Source organism: Varroa destructor, unplaced genomic scaffold, assembly GCF_002443255.2.
Source record: "Varroa destructor unplaced genomic scaffold, Vdes_3.0 BEIS01000002.1, whole genome shotgun sequence".
NCBI classification, from domain to species: domain Eukaryota; kingdom Metazoa; phylum Arthropoda; class Arachnida; order Mesostigmata; family Varroidae; genus Varroa; species Varroa destructor.
Window position 1 is genome coordinate 34,645,921 of NW_019211455.1, and position 19,995 is coordinate 34,665,915.

The 19,995-nt window shown below is 35.8% G+C and overlaps 2 protein-coding genes across 5 annotated transcripts in view; both read left to right on the plus strand.

The window, feature by feature from the left end:
* LOC111244396 (putative inactive tyrosine-protein kinase Wsck) overlaps positions 1-12,105 on the plus strand; it is a 55,643-nt gene extending 43,538 nt beyond the window's left edge. For all 3 annotated transcript variants that reach the window (XM_022791454.2, XM_086978724.1, XM_022791456.2), the window contains 2 exons: positions 1,482-1,667; positions 8,922-12,105. In XM_022791454.2, the coding sequence (XP_022647189.1) occupies positions 1,482-1,667; positions 8,922-9,312 (577 nt within the window). In that variant the 3' untranslated portion in view covers positions 9,313-12,105. The remainder of the gene's footprint in view (positions 1-1,481; positions 1,668-8,921) is intronic.
* Positions 12,106-15,780: 3,675 nt separating this feature from the next.
* Positions 15,781-19,995, plus strand: part of LOC111245110 (protein patched-like) — a 44,736-nt gene continuing 40,521 nt past the window's right edge. Inside the window, exons 1-2 of one of the 2 annotated variants that reach the window (XM_022792987.2) lie at positions 15,781-16,114; positions 16,288-16,547. In XM_022792987.2, the coding sequence (XP_022648722.1) occupies positions 16,410-16,547 (138 nt within the window). In that variant the 5' untranslated portion in view covers positions 15,781-16,114; positions 16,288-16,409. Of the gene's footprint in view, positions 16,548-19,995 lie in introns of both variants that reach the window. The other variant, XM_086979705.1, reaches the window with a different exon arrangement.

A 19,995-nucleotide genomic window follows, 5' to 3' on the forward strand; every position in this document is an offset into this window, starting at 1 on the left:
TTTGATTCAACTCGGCGAGAGCATTCGATTGGTATCAAAAACAACCCCAACTCCACATAGACCACCATGCAAACATTCGACTGCAGTTTTGTTAGTAGAAAAAATGTTGATAAAAATCCCACTACATGTGTGCTACCCCAAACCCTACAACTTTCTTGCAGACAGTCAAAAAGCCTATGACAGCGGAGGTCAGATGTTTTGGCTCGTGATAAATCCGTACTGTACTTATTTGTGTATCATACAACAGGCTGTCTACTTGTAAAACAAAAGCAATGCTATACTCCAGCCAAGCTTGATAATAGAGAAGTAAATGAGGTCCATTGATGTAACGTTTAAATGTTTAGATAATGTTTTACTCCAAATGACAATGGCGTATGTAATTACAGATTCAAGAAGAATTAATAAAATATAAACGTATGTATTTTGGGAAAGCTCTCACGCAGAGACTAAATGGAAGAGCAACGCCTGGCATTTTGGGCTAATGCATGTAAATGACTAACCCAGTCTTATTTTGGTGCATATGTTAAGTCAAGATGTTTAGCGATGAGTTTAATGAATGTCTGCCTCGAATGACTGTCCCATCAAAATCGAACTGCTCGCTATGATGATCCCACACCATTCGGTATAATGATAAAATGCGCCAACGACTAGATAGATTGAGTGGCCGCAAAGAACTTATTCCTGCCTGCAAACGATAAACTCGCGACAAACGATGGTCCGCTTTGATATAGGTGGTCCAGAGCTACTTTGTGGTTTGAAATACTTAGAACCATGTAAAACAATGACATTTCTGTTTATTGCCTAGACAATGTAATCTGAATTTCGAGAGTTTTTTGACGGTTTTTTCAGAATCATGACTTTCCTTGAGTCGAAGGTAGAATACGCCAAATTCGAATCGCTGCATCGAAATCACGCGGACTTGTTCAATTTCGCTTGTCTCGATCTAGGTGTTAATTGAAGTGTATCGATAAGGTCGTGCGTGTGTCCTGAATAGCGTCCGTGGTGGCAGCAATGCCTTTTTCTATTTGAGATCCTGATGCACCACACATTTCCTCCGTAGTCTTTAACCTCCCAACTTTCGTTCTTAAAATGCTTGCACCAGTAGCGAAATGTTTTCCGCTACATGCCCGCCGTTTTCAGCAATCCGTGGTGATTTCTATCAGTGCTTTTACCTTCAAACAAGAAAAATTAAATCACTGAGCACTAATCTTCAGCACTAAACACTGCGTTTGACTCTAAAGTGACCACTATTTATTTATGAAATTTCGTTTATTAATAGCGCTAGAGTTTTTTCAAAACGTTTGCGCATTGATCAGTACCACACAAGCTATTACTGTAAATAGCTACTCAGTATCTGCTTGTAATTGATTTTGAATGGTCACCGGTGTAATACAAACATTGTTAGAAGTTCCATTCTAGTCAAAAAATAGTTGCATCCATATGGTAATAATGAAGTTTCAACTGTTGATGTTTCGGTTCAGACAGCAAACGGAAAATCGAATAAGCAGCATCCCAGAATACCGGCTAATGGAAATAGCAATATCCCTCGCCGATGGCATGAAGCACTTAGCACACCGTGGCGTGTGTCACGGATGTCTCTCAACTCGCAGCGTAATGGTCCACCTGCCAGAGATGACACCTAAAATCAGCAACTTCTCTATTTCCAGGTTAGTGTTGTGCCATAATAAACATAACTAACTTCACAGGCAATCATGTCATATGTGACATATAGAATGTCAATGATACGTTGTGCTGAATGTGCTCTTGCTTGCTTAAAAACCCGGATGAATGTCACATTTGCAAAAAAATTTATATGAAGAAATAATTGTCTACTTATCGATTTTAGCAAACCATAGGTAAATAACAATTTTTTATAAAATGGGTATTGCGCTTTTCCTAATATTGGACTGCATTGCAATTTTTCTTTGAAACTAATTATAAGTATTTTTTTTTTTGCTATCACGTTGTTTAATAAAAGTTAGTTATATATTGAACCATTATCGTGACGAAATTCCAGTTTCAGTAGGAATACATGAAAGACATTGACTGTCTCTTTTATGGGAGGCATCGCTGTCCCATCTACATCTCCTTTTGATATTTTGGCCGAATGAAGCGCTATAAGCCCTACGTAGCGTTATTATAATATATACTTAATATTACTTACGTTATTATATTATAGTATATATTATAATATAATGACGTTTATCGTTCAAGCTGTAAAGAGACGAAAAACTTAATAAAACAGAAGCTGCGAGTACTTAATCATTGAAAGATACATTATCACCACGATGAGCGGACTGAGTATCTTCAAGAAAGCAACTGCGACATAATTACGTGATAGAAAAAATAGCAAAAGACGCTAACAAGGTTGTTGGTTCTGCGGTACTTAGAACCTAAACTTGGTTAGACGCGATCCCATGTTCTTCAATTAGGACACATGTCGACAGCGCTACCCGCATAACCGTCGATTTGAGTTTGGGTGCATACACGAAAACGGGTACGCTTAATAATCCACCACAGCTCTCGATATGGTTAGCTGGTTGGCGATCACGGCCGACATAACTTGCCCTGAACCAACGTAGGGAGAAATCCGAGGCACCCTCAGATATTATAAGGTGCGATAAATGGAGAAGCTTTAACTTGAGATTGCCCGCGAAGTAACAAGTTGAGCCGGCTTGGCAAAATAATGCAAATTGCACAAGTACTTACTACGGAAATATCTTGCATTCATTAGCGTTTAAGAGACTGAATTGGCCGTGGCCCATGGTGATAGATCTTCTCGAAATTGTATGCTATAGACCAGAAAGAACCGCAGAGTATTCATGTTGTAAAAGACGTCCATGGACATGCAGCGAAGCGATGCTGCCCATGCTATGGACATAGTATTTCAGTGGACCGTGCGGGTTATCTGGTGTAAGGGAATTGATCGACTTAGTGATTCCGGATATTTAAGGTTAATTCAAGGATTAACAATAATTGCAGGAAAATAAAAGACAAAAAGCTCTCATTTTAGTAGATTTTTTAGAAATAAAAATATTTAATACCTGAAATATATGTATTTTATGTCGCATATGACACGACTTTTCACGTCTTCGGCCAGAGTCTAATCCGTGGAAGTAACTTTGTCGAATTTTTCTCTTGGATTTCTGCTTGAAATAATACATCTTTAATCATGAATTGGTGTAAATTAGGGATACGACCAGAATATAGTAGGTGCAACTGGTAAAGATAAATTAAGTGCAAAACTTTTGTCTCGTATTACATTATCTAGGCGATAGAAGTTACACATAACGTCGAAAGACAGCTAGGTTATTTAGAAGGCATGGATAACGCTATTATTATTACGTCACACAATGTAATATGTTTTGTTTTCATAGGCATGTCGATTGAGTGATAGTGCTTCGGTATCTTTTTAGGACAAGGAGAGATATTTTAGTCTCTTACAGCATTTTAATGCAAAATTCGCGAAAAGTGCTATAACTTCTAACATTGCTTACCCAACCAAATTATTCATTTGGTTGGGTAAGCAATGTTATGAGCTTGATAGTCGTACGATTATTTAGGTATTTAGTGTTGTCTAAAAAACGAATCTAGTACAATTTTTGGTTCCTATGTTATTCTGGTATTGCATGTTTAGACTTAAACTGTTATTAGCGTACCGTAATACATAATCGAAGTCAATAATATTTTAACTTCTATTCGAAAACTTAATATACTGCTTATGCAGTCCGGCTGAGTGCAAAAAGTTCTAAAAAATTCGTGTCATAACTTACTTTGGTTAAAACGAAGGAATTTGCAAGAAAAGATACGAATCGCACTTAGAAACGTTAAGAAAAAGATTGAGATTCTTGTCATATAGTAAAGCCGAATAAATTTACCCTATTTTTTCCAATCTGCGTAATGCAAAACTAAAATTGATGTTCTGGTCCTATCTACCAGCGTTTTCTAGTTGCGCCCTCGACGATGTTTTTGGAGTGAGTTCTATAACTACTGGACGTGTAGCAACGTTTAAACTGCCATAGTGAGATGTAAACTATGTTATTGAAGATAGTTCACAATGAAAATAACATTCCATGTTCACACGAATTAGAAAAATAAATATCTACAGTACATTAAGTAGCTAATGTCATAAAAGATTATAAGATTAGAAAGTAGCTAATTGCGACAATAACGAAAGCTATGACAAAAAGAGAATCATATTGTACTTTCCTGATTTCCTTTTCCCATTTTTAAAAATCTCTTAATATGTGTATTTGTATTTTATGAAGATAAATTAAAGCTAAAATTACATTTTGATACGGCATCTGTATTCTAATAACGTAGAATACTTTTTTGTTTACTTGTAACTTTAATTAAATATTGCAGATCAATTAACTGCAATGTCTAAAATAGAATTAGCTTGACGTCGAATTGAAATAAGAAATTCTGACGCTAAAAGGAACCAAGAACGATCGGATATAATAAAATATAAATTGTTAACCTTCAATGCTAAATGAAAGGCTATAATAAATAATTAATGCATCGAGCAGCTTGTGCTCACTGATTAATCGCAGGGATCTGTGCATGTGTGGAAGACCAAATTACAATATATCAAACAATATCGAAATACATCAGGAGAAGCAAGCCCAAAATTAAATGTCGTTATAGAGAGTAAGAGATTCACTGATCTCTTTAAATGCTGGCCATCCTCTTCAATTTCGTTAAGTTTCCACGACAGTCTAAGTGAATGATTTTCTACTTCTGTAGCCACCTAAAGACCTAAAGCAACATTATTGAACAGATATTTCACATTTAAGGAGGTTGTAGATTTAAAAAATATTTTATTATTAATTAAAGTATTAATTAAATTAGTAAATTATATAAAGAATATTAATTAAAAATCTAAAAAGTACATCGAATGAAGTGTGTATTCAAAAAATGAGTATTTTATTGGGTAACTCGTAGGTCGCGGGACGAATAGACGGGTTTAAATATAACATTTTATTTACTTAATTAATAATACTTAAATTAATTAAGGTTTAATCTTTAACCGAATTTAAATGTTCAAACGTTTTGGTAAGCCGGTAGGAGCTACTAGTAACCAATATATTTAAGTTAGAGGTCTGACATTCTATAACAGTCAATTTTAGCTTTTTTTTTTCACTAGTGATTAGATACGCGAATGTCTATGATATGGCGTTATTCGTGTCAAGAGAAATGCATTTGATGTATTTGCTGTAGTACACAGCATTTTAAAAGGGAAGGCATGTTGTTTACAAATGTCCAGCTTGTCCTTAAATAGACGCCTTTTGAAACGCAATCTTCCTTAAAGACAAATCATAGTTGTCGACAATGCGCTCCCACTTATATCTAACATATATCTAATATGTAATATTAATATATACGTAATACATGTAATATGTAGGTAACATATCTAATATATAATGCCTTAACCTTAATTAAGAAATTAATCATCCTCCTAATAAACGTTACCGTAAAAAAGTTCCAAATATTTTTAGACAACGTATTGCGCGTCAAAAAACATCGTGATCGGCAAACGAAATTGAGTGGGTTGCTAAGGCTGAGAAATGGGAAGGGACGCGACAGTCATGCTTTGAATCACACCTTACTGGACGGTGACTATACTATTGAAAAGGCCAATGTATTCCAAAAATCACTTGCGGTTCATTAAACACGATTTAATAAAATGTTTAAGGAGATCTTGTATACTTTGCAACACAGATACCTCTACATTTTAGCGTCTTGGTAAGACGATTGATTAATGTGTTTTAATTTTGCATTTCCTAAAATGTGAACAATGTGCGGAATACTGTGTTTTTGACGGATTCGCGCATAGGTATTAAAATCCTGAACATGAAATATGAAAAGGACCTGAAAATAAATAGTATTTCAATGAAAATGTTAATAGGATTGTTACTTCAAGTAAAGACTCTTCGTCCATGAGTTGTTTTTAGCGACCTAGAAATGCCCGGTCTCAGTAACCTGAACAAGAGTATAAACAAGAGTGCGTTGGACGATTTTTTCCATCTTTCGTGTTAGTGAAAAAGTATATATACACTTTGTGGCTACTAAGCGAAATAAATTTTAAAAAAACTATTTTAAAGCGTTATGAGCTTCATTCCAAGGGTTGCGTCTTGTTCCATAAAGACGACACCCATCAAACTCGAAATCCTTCTATGAAATCACTCTATGTATTTAGTACTACGAACATATAAGTATTATGGCAAATGATTAATAATATAATAGATAAATAATAACAATAAAGCAAGCGTTTACAAATGGTATGTTTAAACAAGTTAAAGGTGACGTTCTTAACATATACGCAGAGCCTATAAACAACACATAACACTGTCCAAAAATATAAGTGATTATCAACAATCGATGAATCACTGTTTAAAAGTTTTTGGTGATGTTGGGATATTATTTGGCTCGTAACAATATATTTTTGCGGACGGTTCGGGTATGGAAAAAAATTTTGAATTTCAACAAAAAACAGCGCAAAACAAACATCGCTCAAGAGCGGTTAAGTGGAGTCAGCCGGAATCTTGAAATGCTTTAACGGTCATGCCTGGTGATATGGTATCTAAATTTAAGTCCAATCGTTCCAATAAAAGCTGCTTGAAGAGCCGAGGCCAAAAAAAGGTTAGATTTAGTGGAATGTGAATGTTCTTACTATGTTTTTCGATTTCAACGGTACAGTCTACTATGTTCTTTTTACTAGCTTGGGTTGCAATAAGGAAAACTGGCTTGAAGTTTCACGACATTCGCGCGGAGCAATAAAAAAAATGGCAGGATTTGTAAAGAAGCGACTTTGGGAATTGCAGCAATGATGTACCTTCTTTCCATATCTAAAAAAAACCTTGAAGAGACGACAAAAATAAGTTAAAGTCCTTAAGAGAGCTAAGATATATTCCAAAAGTACCTTTGAGGGAACAATACTTATATTAACGAATACAATTTTTTGATGAAAAGCAGATCCCACGAAACCTCACATACTCATTTCTAGTAAACAATTTGTATCTGAATCTGATTAATTATTCTGCGGAAATTATCATTTTTTTTACCTTGCAGTCAATAGTATACTACTTCAAGTAATAGCCGTTTGTATTATATAAAATACAGTCTGCAGTATCCTTTATAAAAACTATAAGAAAGGTTTCTTTTCAAATTTTATATAAACAAAAAGTTAGATTCTTTAATATTGAATAAATGTTCTTCATGACTGTGTCAATTAGCACCACTATATATATTTGAAAGGAAATCATTTGTATTCTTACTAGTGCATCTTATATTTTCTAACTTAAACCTTAAAGCTTTCAAATGATACCGGATATACACACGAAATTATCATCATCTATTCAGAGAACAAAATACGAAAAACAATTAACGAAATTAATATATTTTTAACATATTACTTAGCTGTAACTTGTAAAAGTTCAACTGGGCAAATTTTACTGTTAAATATATCAATCTTCCTCACAAATACACATATTTGCATGTTTATTTATTTTCGAATCAAGATTATTTCAATATTTACAAGTCCTCTACCTTTCGAGATCCAAATAAGCTATGCATTGGCACTCTTTTTTGTTGGTTTTGTTAATTCAATAGGACTAATACTCCTACATAGCTATTCCTACATAGCTAACTACCTCAGCCTTATTCTACTTTACCCTCTCTATGTCGAGGAAAGACTTGTGTAAGCCATTGCGAGTTTTGCCGAGTAACTTCATGGAATCCAGGAAATCACTTTTTATGATTTCAATCTTCAGCCACAGTGTCCTGTCTTGCAGTACACTCTTAACTTTTTTACTACTTAGGTAAGCAGCAAGACCAGTCAGTTCAGAGCTAGCTTGCCTAGCAGTTCGGTAAATAGTATCTGCAACGGAAACTTCAGTTTCAAAGAAATTTAGTAATCTCTACGTTGCTTATTTAAGAAAGAGCAACATAGAGCCTTGCGAGACGCCAGCTGTCATAGGTACTCAGATGTCCGCATTCGGTATCGTGCTATGTCACAAATAACAGGATATAATGCGGAGAGATAGACCGTGGCTCTTTTTGTCTGTACTCTCCAAGATATTTTCTATGATGAACCGTTATATGCTCTTTTCGCATCGAGTTGTCGTGTACATATAAATGAACTGTATGGCTTCTCAGTTTTTGTGATTAGGCCTTGCATGGCCAGTGAGATAAAACGATTCTTAAAGCCAAACCGTGCTTGAAGCAACGTGCCACATTCTCCGTAAAATTTGGCCTTTGAAGTTAACAAACCACTTTTCCTGTAATACCTTCATTACTCTTAATGAATTCAATTTGGTTTTGAAAAGCAGTTTAAATTCTTTCCTGATTAAACTTATAATTGGAGTTATTTTATGAATTTCAAATCGTTTTACATTTATGTAAATTTTACACATATCAAATTTACATGACGTAAAAGCCACGTAATTGTAGTGAGGCGTAGAGGTCCCCTTACTTGAGGGGAAAGTTGACCGCAATAAAACCCCAACAATGGAAACTGTCAACCTTACGGTTGCGATTTTGGTGGATATCTGCGCATATGATATTTCAATTTATATAGGACAGTTTCGAGGCATAAAAGTTATGTGTAATGCTACCTTTTGCATTCCTTTAAAAAAGGTCAAGCGCGGGATTGCACTGTACTAGCAAGACACACCCACATTTTTTTAATTTAATTCTGTATATAGTGTAATATGTATTTGTAGTGTATTGTAAAAAGCTAGCCGATAGGATATTGTACATGGTCTAGATTGCACCCAAACCATTTCAAATGACAAATTTGGTACAAAAGATATTACATCTCAAAACCGGTAGAGAAGAATCGATTTATTCCAGAAACCAATGAATCGCTACTGACGATATCAAGATCTTCTACTACTACTTACATAAATTTCTGTTTTCAGATATACCCCCTTGGGAAAGAAGCTTGATTATACTCGATGGACAGCACCTGAAGCCATGCGACGAAGGGTAACACAAAAAACCGATGTTTGGTCTTTTGGAGTGCTTCTCTGGGAGCTTTTCACATTTGCGGGGACACCGTATGTTGATCTGAAGTCGAACGAGGTGCAGGCCAGAATAACAAAAGGTCATCGCCTGCCACAACCCCGTGGAGTAAATACCAGTCTTTTCCAGCAAATGCTGAACTGTTGGGAAATGGACCCCGACGAGCGACCATCATTCGAATTTCTCGCCCGAGAATTGCGGACAGTTGCTTCAGAGGATCCCCTTCGATTTCCCCAACAAATTAAATATATATATGACAAGTTTGACCCGCTTGCAGATGAATCGTAGACAAACTTGTTAGAAAAAAACTGCGATAGGCGCCGGATTAATTAGGAAATATTAATTGTGGTAGATTTGATAGTTCTCCGTCGATGGATTGGCTTGTAATACTTAGCGTAACAGGCACATGTAAAGTAGTAAATTAAAATAAAATACCACAAAGCGAAGTAAGTATTAGTTAATTGGACACAATGTTCCGTTCACAAAACCTCAGCGCAATAGTGCAACAATTTTAACTTTAATGTACACAGTATATCTAGCGTATCATTCGATTGCATAGCAGCATAACGATTATGATTATCTCTCTTATTATCCGTGCTCAGTATATTACAGAAGAGTCCTAACGGAAAATACGGACAGATAAAAGATGGCAATTTAGTATCTTTCGTTCCTACACATTTTCAAATTTAGGGCTGCTAATCATGCGAACTCAGGTGCTCACGCCTACTGCATTGTTATATAATATATCGTCATAAGGCCGAAAACAGAAACGACAGAAAAATTATTTGCACTGAATAAAAGAAGTCAAGGCTAATAGGCATGGCTTTATATGTAGTCTGCTTCGAGGAGTACTGCTGGGCTCTAATCCCCTTTTTATCAAAATAACAGTCTCCAGGGCATTGCTTGCCCACTTCCTAAATGCATTTCTACGCATTTCCTAAAACAACAGCTTTCTTTATCTCAGTTGACATTTTACTACAGATTTCAAAACATGGTTTCTTCAGGCTTAGTCAGACACGCTGAGATATTGTCACATGTTATGTTCTTACTATGTTTACGTTGCGTAAAAGAATTTACCATTGTCCGTATATAAGAGCATTTAATCATCAGGCCATAAAAGGCCTACCCTCATATATTTTAGGTATCAACAAATTCGAACTTAGTCTATGCAAACGATGATACTATTGTGACGCCATCTTTATGAGCAAAAAGTTCTGCGACTTTCTGTTCTATTTTTAAAAATGAAGGTAAACGAATAAATTTTGGATTCGGAAAATCGGATAAAACGTCCCTGTTAAAACTACCACAATTTAGTGATAGCATCGAGCTTCAACTTAGTTTAGAATGAATTTACGAGTTTTTCAGGGCGATATACACGTTTCTTATCAAAGCCAAATTATTACTGGAAATAGCGAGGTATTTTACCTAATGCATAAGTAGCATCACGATAATCACTTTCATAAATGATTATCACTACGCTACTTGTTATTGCTATTGTGAGAAAGTTACAGAAAAGATACAAAATATCTTTTTCATCTATTCAAGCAAATCCTCGAGATCACATTTTTTTCGATACGGCGTCAAGGATCTGTCGCCAACAGCAGTTTCCCCAGAGTCACGCTTGAGTTATATGAAATTTTTTCGATCAAGAGATAAAACGACACGGAAATCATATCTCTGTATCATAGTTTCTAAAATACGTAATCTTCTGGCAGTAATAATTTTATGAACATTGAAATAGCCGTATATTTATCTTGCTTATAATTACTCTGGTAACACACTCAGAAAGATATGCGTTAACCATCTGGACCACGCTTGCCCGGAAGTACTATTGGAAGAACAAGGAACTCAGCAAATTTCTTAATTAGCTTCCTGCCTTTTATAAGGACAACTAACCTAGATATTTTCTAAACATTGTTATAAAGCAATGATTAAATAAATAAGCAGATACATCTGAAAAGAAAGCTACATACATTGCCTCCGCCGTGTTAGTATTGTGTTCAAGCACGAGCCCAGATGAAACGTAAGGGCCAAGTGGGAAAAATATTCTGAGTAAATACATTACCTCCATATATATGTATGCGATATATTGTGTTTTAGTGCACTTCTTGACAAAATCTAAGGGCTAATAAACTATATATGTGTTAATTTAATACAATATAATAATTCATATATAATATAATACAATAAATAATTATATAGAAATAGCTATTTTTTAGCTTAAACCATCCAAACCTACAGCATACTACTGTCAGATGACAATGTGAATCTCACCTAAGCAATGTGTTCTACAAAAAAAACCTGAAAGGTGAATGCAGCATAAAACTTCCGAGTAACGACGAACAGTACACTCCTCCCTTCTTCGATTTCAACGTCTTGTTACATAACAAATTTTGATATATTATACAACACTGTTGCTTTATGGTCAAACATGAAAAGAGCTACTGAAGGCAGCCATTGTAGTATGTATACATCACGCGATGATTATTTTCAAACGTTGGGGAAAAATTCCAAGGAGGCGACTTTAAAAATAAAAATCTATTAAATAAAATGGGTGAACCTCCCATACAAAAAAAGTTTATGGAAATATCGAAAACTGCGACCTCGAGAAAAAAGTCTAATTGCACCTGTAGATATGTTTTGATCTCGCTGATGAATTATGTGGATTCTCAAACTCTGTTAGTAAATCTCACAGTTCGCGAGATAAATGTAACAAACAAACTGTGTAAATAGCCAAGAGTACCCACTTCTAAACGTGGCGTACAGTCGCTGACATATTTACGATTTTTAGACGCATTTGTGGATATTGCCTCATAAGTTTGGCGTCGGCCAGAGATAACCGAGTTTATAAACCTTATTTACGAACTAAAGTGACATGCAATTTGTGCCAGCCGAAGACAACATTGGACCGCCTCCTAACGTGGCTGATTCATAAATTTGAAATTATCGTTTTCATGCATCGGCGATTCTTATTAACAAAAACCTTAGCCCGTAATTCAGTGATCAATTATCAGATCCATTTTAGACAATGAAGTATAATTTAATAAAGAACAAATTCTTATGTAAGATCGTTCGATGAAATTTTCGTGTGTTGTGGTTTATAGACATAATTCCCAAAGAAATAATTTAGCTAGCGGCTTATTAAGTTGTATTATTTTCAATGAAAGTTAATTGCATTTACATTTAAGTATTGAATATGTCTTAAGAAACATTACGTACGTATGCGATTATCCTCAAGGTATGATCACTCTGATTCAAGTTGACCGCTAACCCTGGGCCACTGCAAATCATTGATCATTTAAAAGAGTTCGTAAAACTTTAATAGAGATAATTCCTTTGACTACTAATTTTACGAATGGAGCTTTTTTAGTTTTTATATGAATATCTACCTTTTTGATAATAAAAGAGTTGATTGAACATAATAGCTTTATTTCATGATATATGCCATTGGCCTCGGCCTTCAGTCTCTGGCGCGCTTGTTAACCTATTTTAAATATTGTCACCATGTGGTGGTAGCGAAATACCACTGCAGAAAACTAAAATGGCGAAAACTTTGATTTTTTTGTAGTTCAATGAACAAAATACGAGCATAATATACTACAGCTCGTTTCGACCAACGTTACGTAGGTAACTTTACTTGATAGGTCCTAAAAGAATTCGTAAAATTTTAGTGGAGATTACGTTTTTAGGTGTTTATAATTTTCACGTTTTCCTTTGGATGCAAAAATACACTTTCAAGGCCTACATACCATACATTTTTATTCTCCAAGCACATACTGGACCTAAATCGTAAAATATCATACTACTTAGACATTGCTGCCTGAAAAGACGTTTATGAGGTTAAGTCGTGCGTTTTGCAGCTCTACGATATACCGGCCTTTAGGCTAGCTACGCTGTAGGCTTTTATATTTACAAGAAGCCCCATTCTGTGCTAGTGAGGTGAAGGATCCGTGTGGATCAACTTTTTAGGAAGATACAAATTGCATCATCCGCACCATTGGGAACTTAGTTGATACCTTATAGTGTAGTGATACTATCTGTCATCCTCGTTTTTTCTTTTTTCTAATGCCTTTCTTTGTATATACTAGGCTGGCTGTTCTCTCGCACTTCATTAACATGCAGACGGAACAGCCATGCTTAATGTTATTCTTAAAACTCTATATAGCCGATGCACGAAAATCAGTTTATATACCATAAAACAACTATGTGTGGACAACAAACATCAGTTGCCTCATCATCAGCACACAAGATCAGATTTTTTTACGTATACTTCTTAAATAAACCTATATATGTGTAGGTTTACCGTTTAAGCACTGATAACGTAATTCGAAGTATCATTGCGCTTTAAATGTGACTAGACCTAGAGAACCCTATTTATGCTGTTATTTGCTTATGCACAGGACTAATGCAATCATAGTTCACGTGTTGGCACCTAAGTGAGCACCACCCCATTTCATAGTTCTAAATGCAGCCTGTTTCTGAGAATGCAAGTAATGATTATGCCGGACGAATTAATGTTGCGTATGTCTTATTGTCGATAATATTTTTTATCTACTTACTTGAAAATATACGTATTATTTAATTAGAAGTCCTATTTCGGCTAATAATAATGTGTTTCGTCTGAGTACTATTGTGAGAGTATTCGTTACCCTTCTACACGAGAGATATAGTAGATCTGCGTTTTTACTTTATCTGTGAAGTTAATGTTGCATGGGGACTAATGTCATTCTGTGTTTATTACTTACAGATCAGCATTTTCCTTTCTAATGCAATGTATTAATGGATGCTTACCATATTGTAGAACATACCGAAGTAGGAAAACTAGTCCTATGGGGAGGATGTAGTTTATAAAAATTAAGCCGTTTTTAACGTTGCTCTCAAAAAAATGACTCTTTAAATAACACATATTTTTCGGTATTGTTCAATGTACTTCGTATGATAGTCCAGCCAGACGGATGTAATTCATAATGTATACTAGAGAATGTAAATAATATTTCGCGCTGTTACGAAATTTTTCCTAGAGATGGTTACATAAAATTGCCAGGAAAAAACATTAATATCTGTTAATAGTTAGAATGCAATCTCAGTAATAAAGCTTCGGTTACATTTCTTCATTTTAAGAAAAATAGCGGTCAAGCATGTACGCGCGCAATTTTTTGTGACATCATAGGTTTAAACGCGTAAATCGAATGTGGGATGTCGAATGGAAGAATAGCTGCATGCGAAGAATTGGTCTCGCTCCTTATGTAGTTAGAACTAGATGTTTTATTCATGTCACATATATAATGGTACGGCATTTGAAGCTAATTCAGCATACAGCTCATAGAATTTTTTTTGTTTCAAAGAGAAGTAATACAGTTCGTTAAGTTGCTCGTTAAGATGTTGATATCTCTTACGTAGTAGATGAGAAATTAATTCATGTATATTAATAGATAAAAATACAGTATATGTACGCAATTTTAATCAATAATGTTACAAATATAGCTTTTGGGATTCTGTGTTTTGAATCGATAATCTATTCCATGACGAATGAATCGCTATGTGAGAGAAGGTGCTTATTAGATGTTTGATATATGCACAATGAAAATTATTTGGATGGAGTATTATTGTCTAAGCATGTCACATTCCTATGTAGTACTATGTATTTCAGCTAGATTCAAATACAATCACCTGTTATGGTCTGGATTCATTTATGCTCTAAATCCCTTAGTGAAAAAGCAAACAGAGGCAAAAACGTTATTGAGGAACAGTTTGATCGCAACAGCGCCTTGGAATCACAGTTACCTTCGAAAATAAATAAACAGATCAGTTAACTGTGCCCCGAAGGTACGCAGCCTTATGGATATCATTGTGAGAATCATTTATTTTATCTTGAGTGAATCATGGTACTTCATGGGAGTTGCCTCTTAGTCCTAAATTTTTATCCCAGTAGTGCACTCAGCCGGTGGTTGTGATCTACTATAGCTGTTCTAGCTATCCACCCTTTCTGGGTGGTCGCCTCTGCTCTGGCTATCGGCAACGTCGGTGGCCCCGCGGCGTCCACACGGCAGAAGATTCTTTCTATTTGGTCTATGATTCTTGCTCCTGCTTCAAGTGCGTTGCTCCACTATCGTTTGAATTGTCACTGCCATCACCGAAGCCACAGCTACGAACATTTGAGAATAATGTAGCAAATGCCGACGGTTAACAGTGCCTCCATCACCGCAGTGTCCTTCTTATATGCATAAAACACCTTGAATCTACTTTAAAATATGGTTGACCGAATCGGCTAAGCATCAAATGCTTGCGTTAATGAAGAACATTAAAAGCTCTGTGTTAAAGGAGGTAGAACTTGGCTTTCGACGCTATGGCATAAATACGAATAGGACTGGTACGATTAGTCGAAAGGTTCATTAAGAATTTGTTCTTCCATTCATTTTTCAAAGAAATCGATTCTTGATTAGTAATAACACTTTCTAACGGGTTTAGAATAGACAGATTGAGCAAGCGGAAAAGTCAGTTCTGTTTATGCTACTGCCCCCAGAAAGGGGACAACTACTGTACTCAGCTACTCTTTTTGGAGCGTCTAGTGGCGATTGAATAAAGGTAGCACAAGCAAAGTCAGTTGTTGTCGCTGCAGTAGAGTATCCATTGGTTATTGCTGGCAGTTGGCCCTTGCGTCCACCCGAATGGGCCGTGTCTTCTTTTCCTTTCCCCTCAGATTTGGCTGTTGGATGGAAAAGCGTCGCTCACTCCTCCCCATGACGCTGCCGAGAGGACCATTGGGTCGGACCACACACGATCGTTATACCGACATCAACAAAGACTTTATCCGGCAACGACTATTCCGTATGGGTCGCCTGTTGGCCACCGATAGTACCGGCAGAGTTAGCCTTAACAATAACCAAATTCAACAACTGAGCAGCGGCAGCAGCAACATCGCCAATAAGTGGCAGCAGTACTTACCTCCAACAAGCAAGCTGTGTCAATGATATTCGCAGCTTCTTATGCACATGGCTTTTCATCTTAAATTGCCTAGGTCAAATTTTGTAACAAACGAGGTGTGCTTGACACTCGCCAGGAATATACTGTCTCAAAGATGTTTTAAAAGGTAATTCTGCACTACCGGAAAAGTCGCCATATTTACTGTTGAACTATTAACTAGTTATTTGGGATATTTCGCGCCTTATGTAAAACTGAGGCACTGAATGTGCCACTTCCGAGTAGGCGCAGAAGATGGGCACAATGTAAGATTGAATGCCTAATAGTGATCATTTTTCTTAGAAAACATCTTTTACAGTGAAGTTTGACAATGTACTGTTTCCATCGGGATCTTTAACTGGAATATCTCTACACATCATCGATCGCTTCTAATCAAGGAGAAGGTGCGATTTGGGTTCAGTGAGATGGCATTAGCAGATCCAAGTGGATCGTCGGTTTTCTACGGCAGAAACGGAGATCAGATCAATATCGTGACGACGTTTTCAAGTAGTTCCCTTGAGATCTTAGGGTGCTCAAGAACTTTGCTGCAGGTTTTATTAAAGGTAAGCTTTTGAAATGTTGTTACACTTGATTATTCATTTCTACTGTTTGATTGCCAAAATGTGCTAAATTTAACTTCTATATAACAACAAACAGGTGAATGACACATTTGAAGCTTTAGTGCAACCTCTTTCTTAAAACCTGTTTTGTCTAATGACTCGACTGTGTACTCTATCATTTCCGTAACTGTATTCCTTTTGCTTTGGATGGGATAGACATAGACTCAATTTAGCATTGGTGAAAAATTGCATCAAGTTCCTGAAGTCTTTATGAATATTTTAAAACTGGTAGCTTTAAACTCACGCTAGTTAGATGACAGTATTTACTAATTGATACTAAACATTACCTAGACTTTTTGTCACTTGACACTGCAGTATGTTATGTTATAGTACTATGAAGCATAAGTGAATGTTTTATGTCTGATGATGTGCTGGTTAACCATTGCTTCAGACGGTTTCAAACCACGAAACCTGAATTTCGAAATCGGATACAACAAAACCTGGAAGCTATATGTAGTCGATAAATGACAAAGAGAGAGTTGTCTTTCCGGAATAAGGATCAAAATCTTGAATTAGGATTTTGGTAAACAATGTTTTTAAATGACTTTTCGAGCAGCTGTGGTTGCTAGTAAGCTAATTCCTATTTGGCTGCATTTTTGTTTATATGGGTTCATAATTTGATGGTGATCTCTTAGATGGAATGATACATGATCACCAAACCAACACCGTGCCTCATCTACTTTAGCACATTATGTTAGGAAATAGAAAGAATACAATAGTATAGAGAATGAGTCATAATACAGACTAAAAGCAGGAAAAAACTGCAATATTGTCTTGTTTGGTTAATATTAAGTAACTGAGTAGCCAGCTTAATTTAACCGTTTACGTAAATCTGATATGTCTTATGGCTGTGTTTTACTTTGTAATGAAGCGACCTGGTTATGCAAAAATGAGATACAACTGGTGGCATCCGACAGAGTTAACTTCATTTGATTTCGAATAGAAGTTGAATGTGTTCGAAAGAAGATGCGTATTGGGTATATAGAGAAGAAGGGCCACCAAAGCGATAACTTCCAAAATTGTTTAAAATAAAAATTGAGCTTAAATTATCCTTTTATTATTCATATAGTATGATTTATAAACCAAACATGAAATCAACTTGAAAGGTAGGTTTATACATTTTTGAAAAGTTTACAAGATCTTTAAATCTAATAATTTCGTTTCAACGTATTCAGATATGCCCTTGAGGCCTCAGCTATTCTTACATTCCTTTAAAAGTTTGCTTACGTATAAGTACTTATACGTAAGAAACACTACTATTAACTTACGGTTTGCTGAAATTTTCCAGATTATATTTTTAGTAATGTTAAAAATGACAACATGATAAAAAATGGAACACTAACGGTGGATAGCTCTAAGTTTCTGGTATTCGAACACAAAATTTAAATGTTAAAACAGCAATAATTATCCTACAAGGCTCTTACCACATTATGAGATGCCGAAAACGAAGAAGACTTACTGTCCACTTTTTTGCTAGACCTTTTCTGTTCTCTCTTTTCTGATGGCGTTAGGGGTCCACATTCGCGTGTGAAATTATTCCAGAAAAAGAATAAGCATATCAAATGAATGAACATTATATGAACACATTGTTCAATAAACCTACCAATCTATTCGATAATTGACAGATCATGACGTCAATAAAATTCGCAAGCGCTTATGTCAGTAGCTCCTCCGTTGGCAATAAGAGCTATTACAGCACGCAGTAAAACCACTACTTCAACTCTCAGTCTTCTTATCCTAACCCGATAAGCTGCCTAATATAACAAAAAGAGCTAAATAGCTTATACTGGGCATTAAATATAATAAGACGAGCACTCCTTGAGACTTCCAAAAAAAGTACTAGGTTGCCCATCGTTATTTACCGGGTTGTAAAGCTTGAGTTATTTCTAAATCACATATGGTAAAATAATGATCTTTTGGTCTATATCAAATGTGCTCTCTTTTTTGTTTGGGCATTGAAGCCATCACTCGGAAAGCTTCTCATTAGCTGTGCACTTGTGATTCGTCAATGGCCCGTCTAAGTGAGTTCACGAGAGAATACGCTGTGACGCCTCCAGACCGGTGAAGGGAATTCACATGCTTTCTATATTTGGGCAGATCACAAGTTTCCATCAGGCCCTACAAAGACCAAACACAAAAACACTAGCCTTTTTATCTAGAAAAAAATCGCCAGGGTAACGCGTTATATGAAAATACGCTATACTGCGCAGCCCGAACTTCAAAAGCGTCCACAGCTATGTTCGTAGGATCATCGTAGTAAGGGACTCTCTAAGTCTAACATCTGAAGACGTTACAGTCGAAAACGAACTAAGCGCAAGGCGGGCTGCATTGTAGTGAAGAACTGCTGATAAAGTTCACCCCACTCGCATGGGTTTTTAGAAAATCGCTGGAGGAAGGAACTAAATTAGAAATTATTAGCACAGCTATCGTTTGCCCTGGCCCAAAAAGGGTTCAAAAGCAGACCCTTTCAATAAATAACAGGTAGCGTTAACCTTTGTGGTGTACAAAGTCCTATAAAATAACTCCAGCTATATACAAAATGATTAACACGCAGGGACTGATATCGGATATACAATTCGCCCATAAACTAGAATACAATGCAACGTTCCAGCTATTGGTTATTTAATTCGACTTGGCGGTCCATATAACAATTGTCAATGCTTTGACATTATATATTTAATATTCAATTTGCTTTCGTCATACACGAGATTCGAAGTAAGAAACCTTCTAGCAGCTCAGCTTGAAGCTTTCTGCAGTAATAGAACTTTCAAGGTTCAGTGGTCTGGGAAAGCTAGTATAACGTCTAGACGTCCTCAAGGTACAATACTCTTTGATGTTTATATTATATACTCTTTAGTAAACACAATGCCAGCATCACTACTGGTACAAGTACACACCGATAATACATAAATATAATCTGCAAATAAACCACAAGGCATATCTATTATGTTCAAGCAGCAAGGTTCGTTAAACTTTTATGAGTGAACTGAAAGACTTGATTTAAATCTATCTATTAAAATGCACGTTGTTTTATACTTCGGGCATGGAAATGTAAAACATGACATGGGTACCAGACATTGTAAGTCTCAGAATGCAATTAAAGAACTAAATGTCGTTACGTCTATCTCTCTAAAACGTACGATGAATGTTGTGCTCCGTGTGACGCAACGTTTTAACTGGATTCTGCGAACTTTCGCAATATGACATCCTAATTTATACGTAAAACAGGTTTTTATATAAATTGGATATATAAGGAAGGATATATAGGAAGCTTCTAGAAAAATCCTGAATACATTCACAAGAAGAGTGGCATGGAAGCGCCAATGTAATAAAGATTTACTTAAAAGTACACATATTTTGTGTATTTTTAAGATTATTCAGAAAATTATAT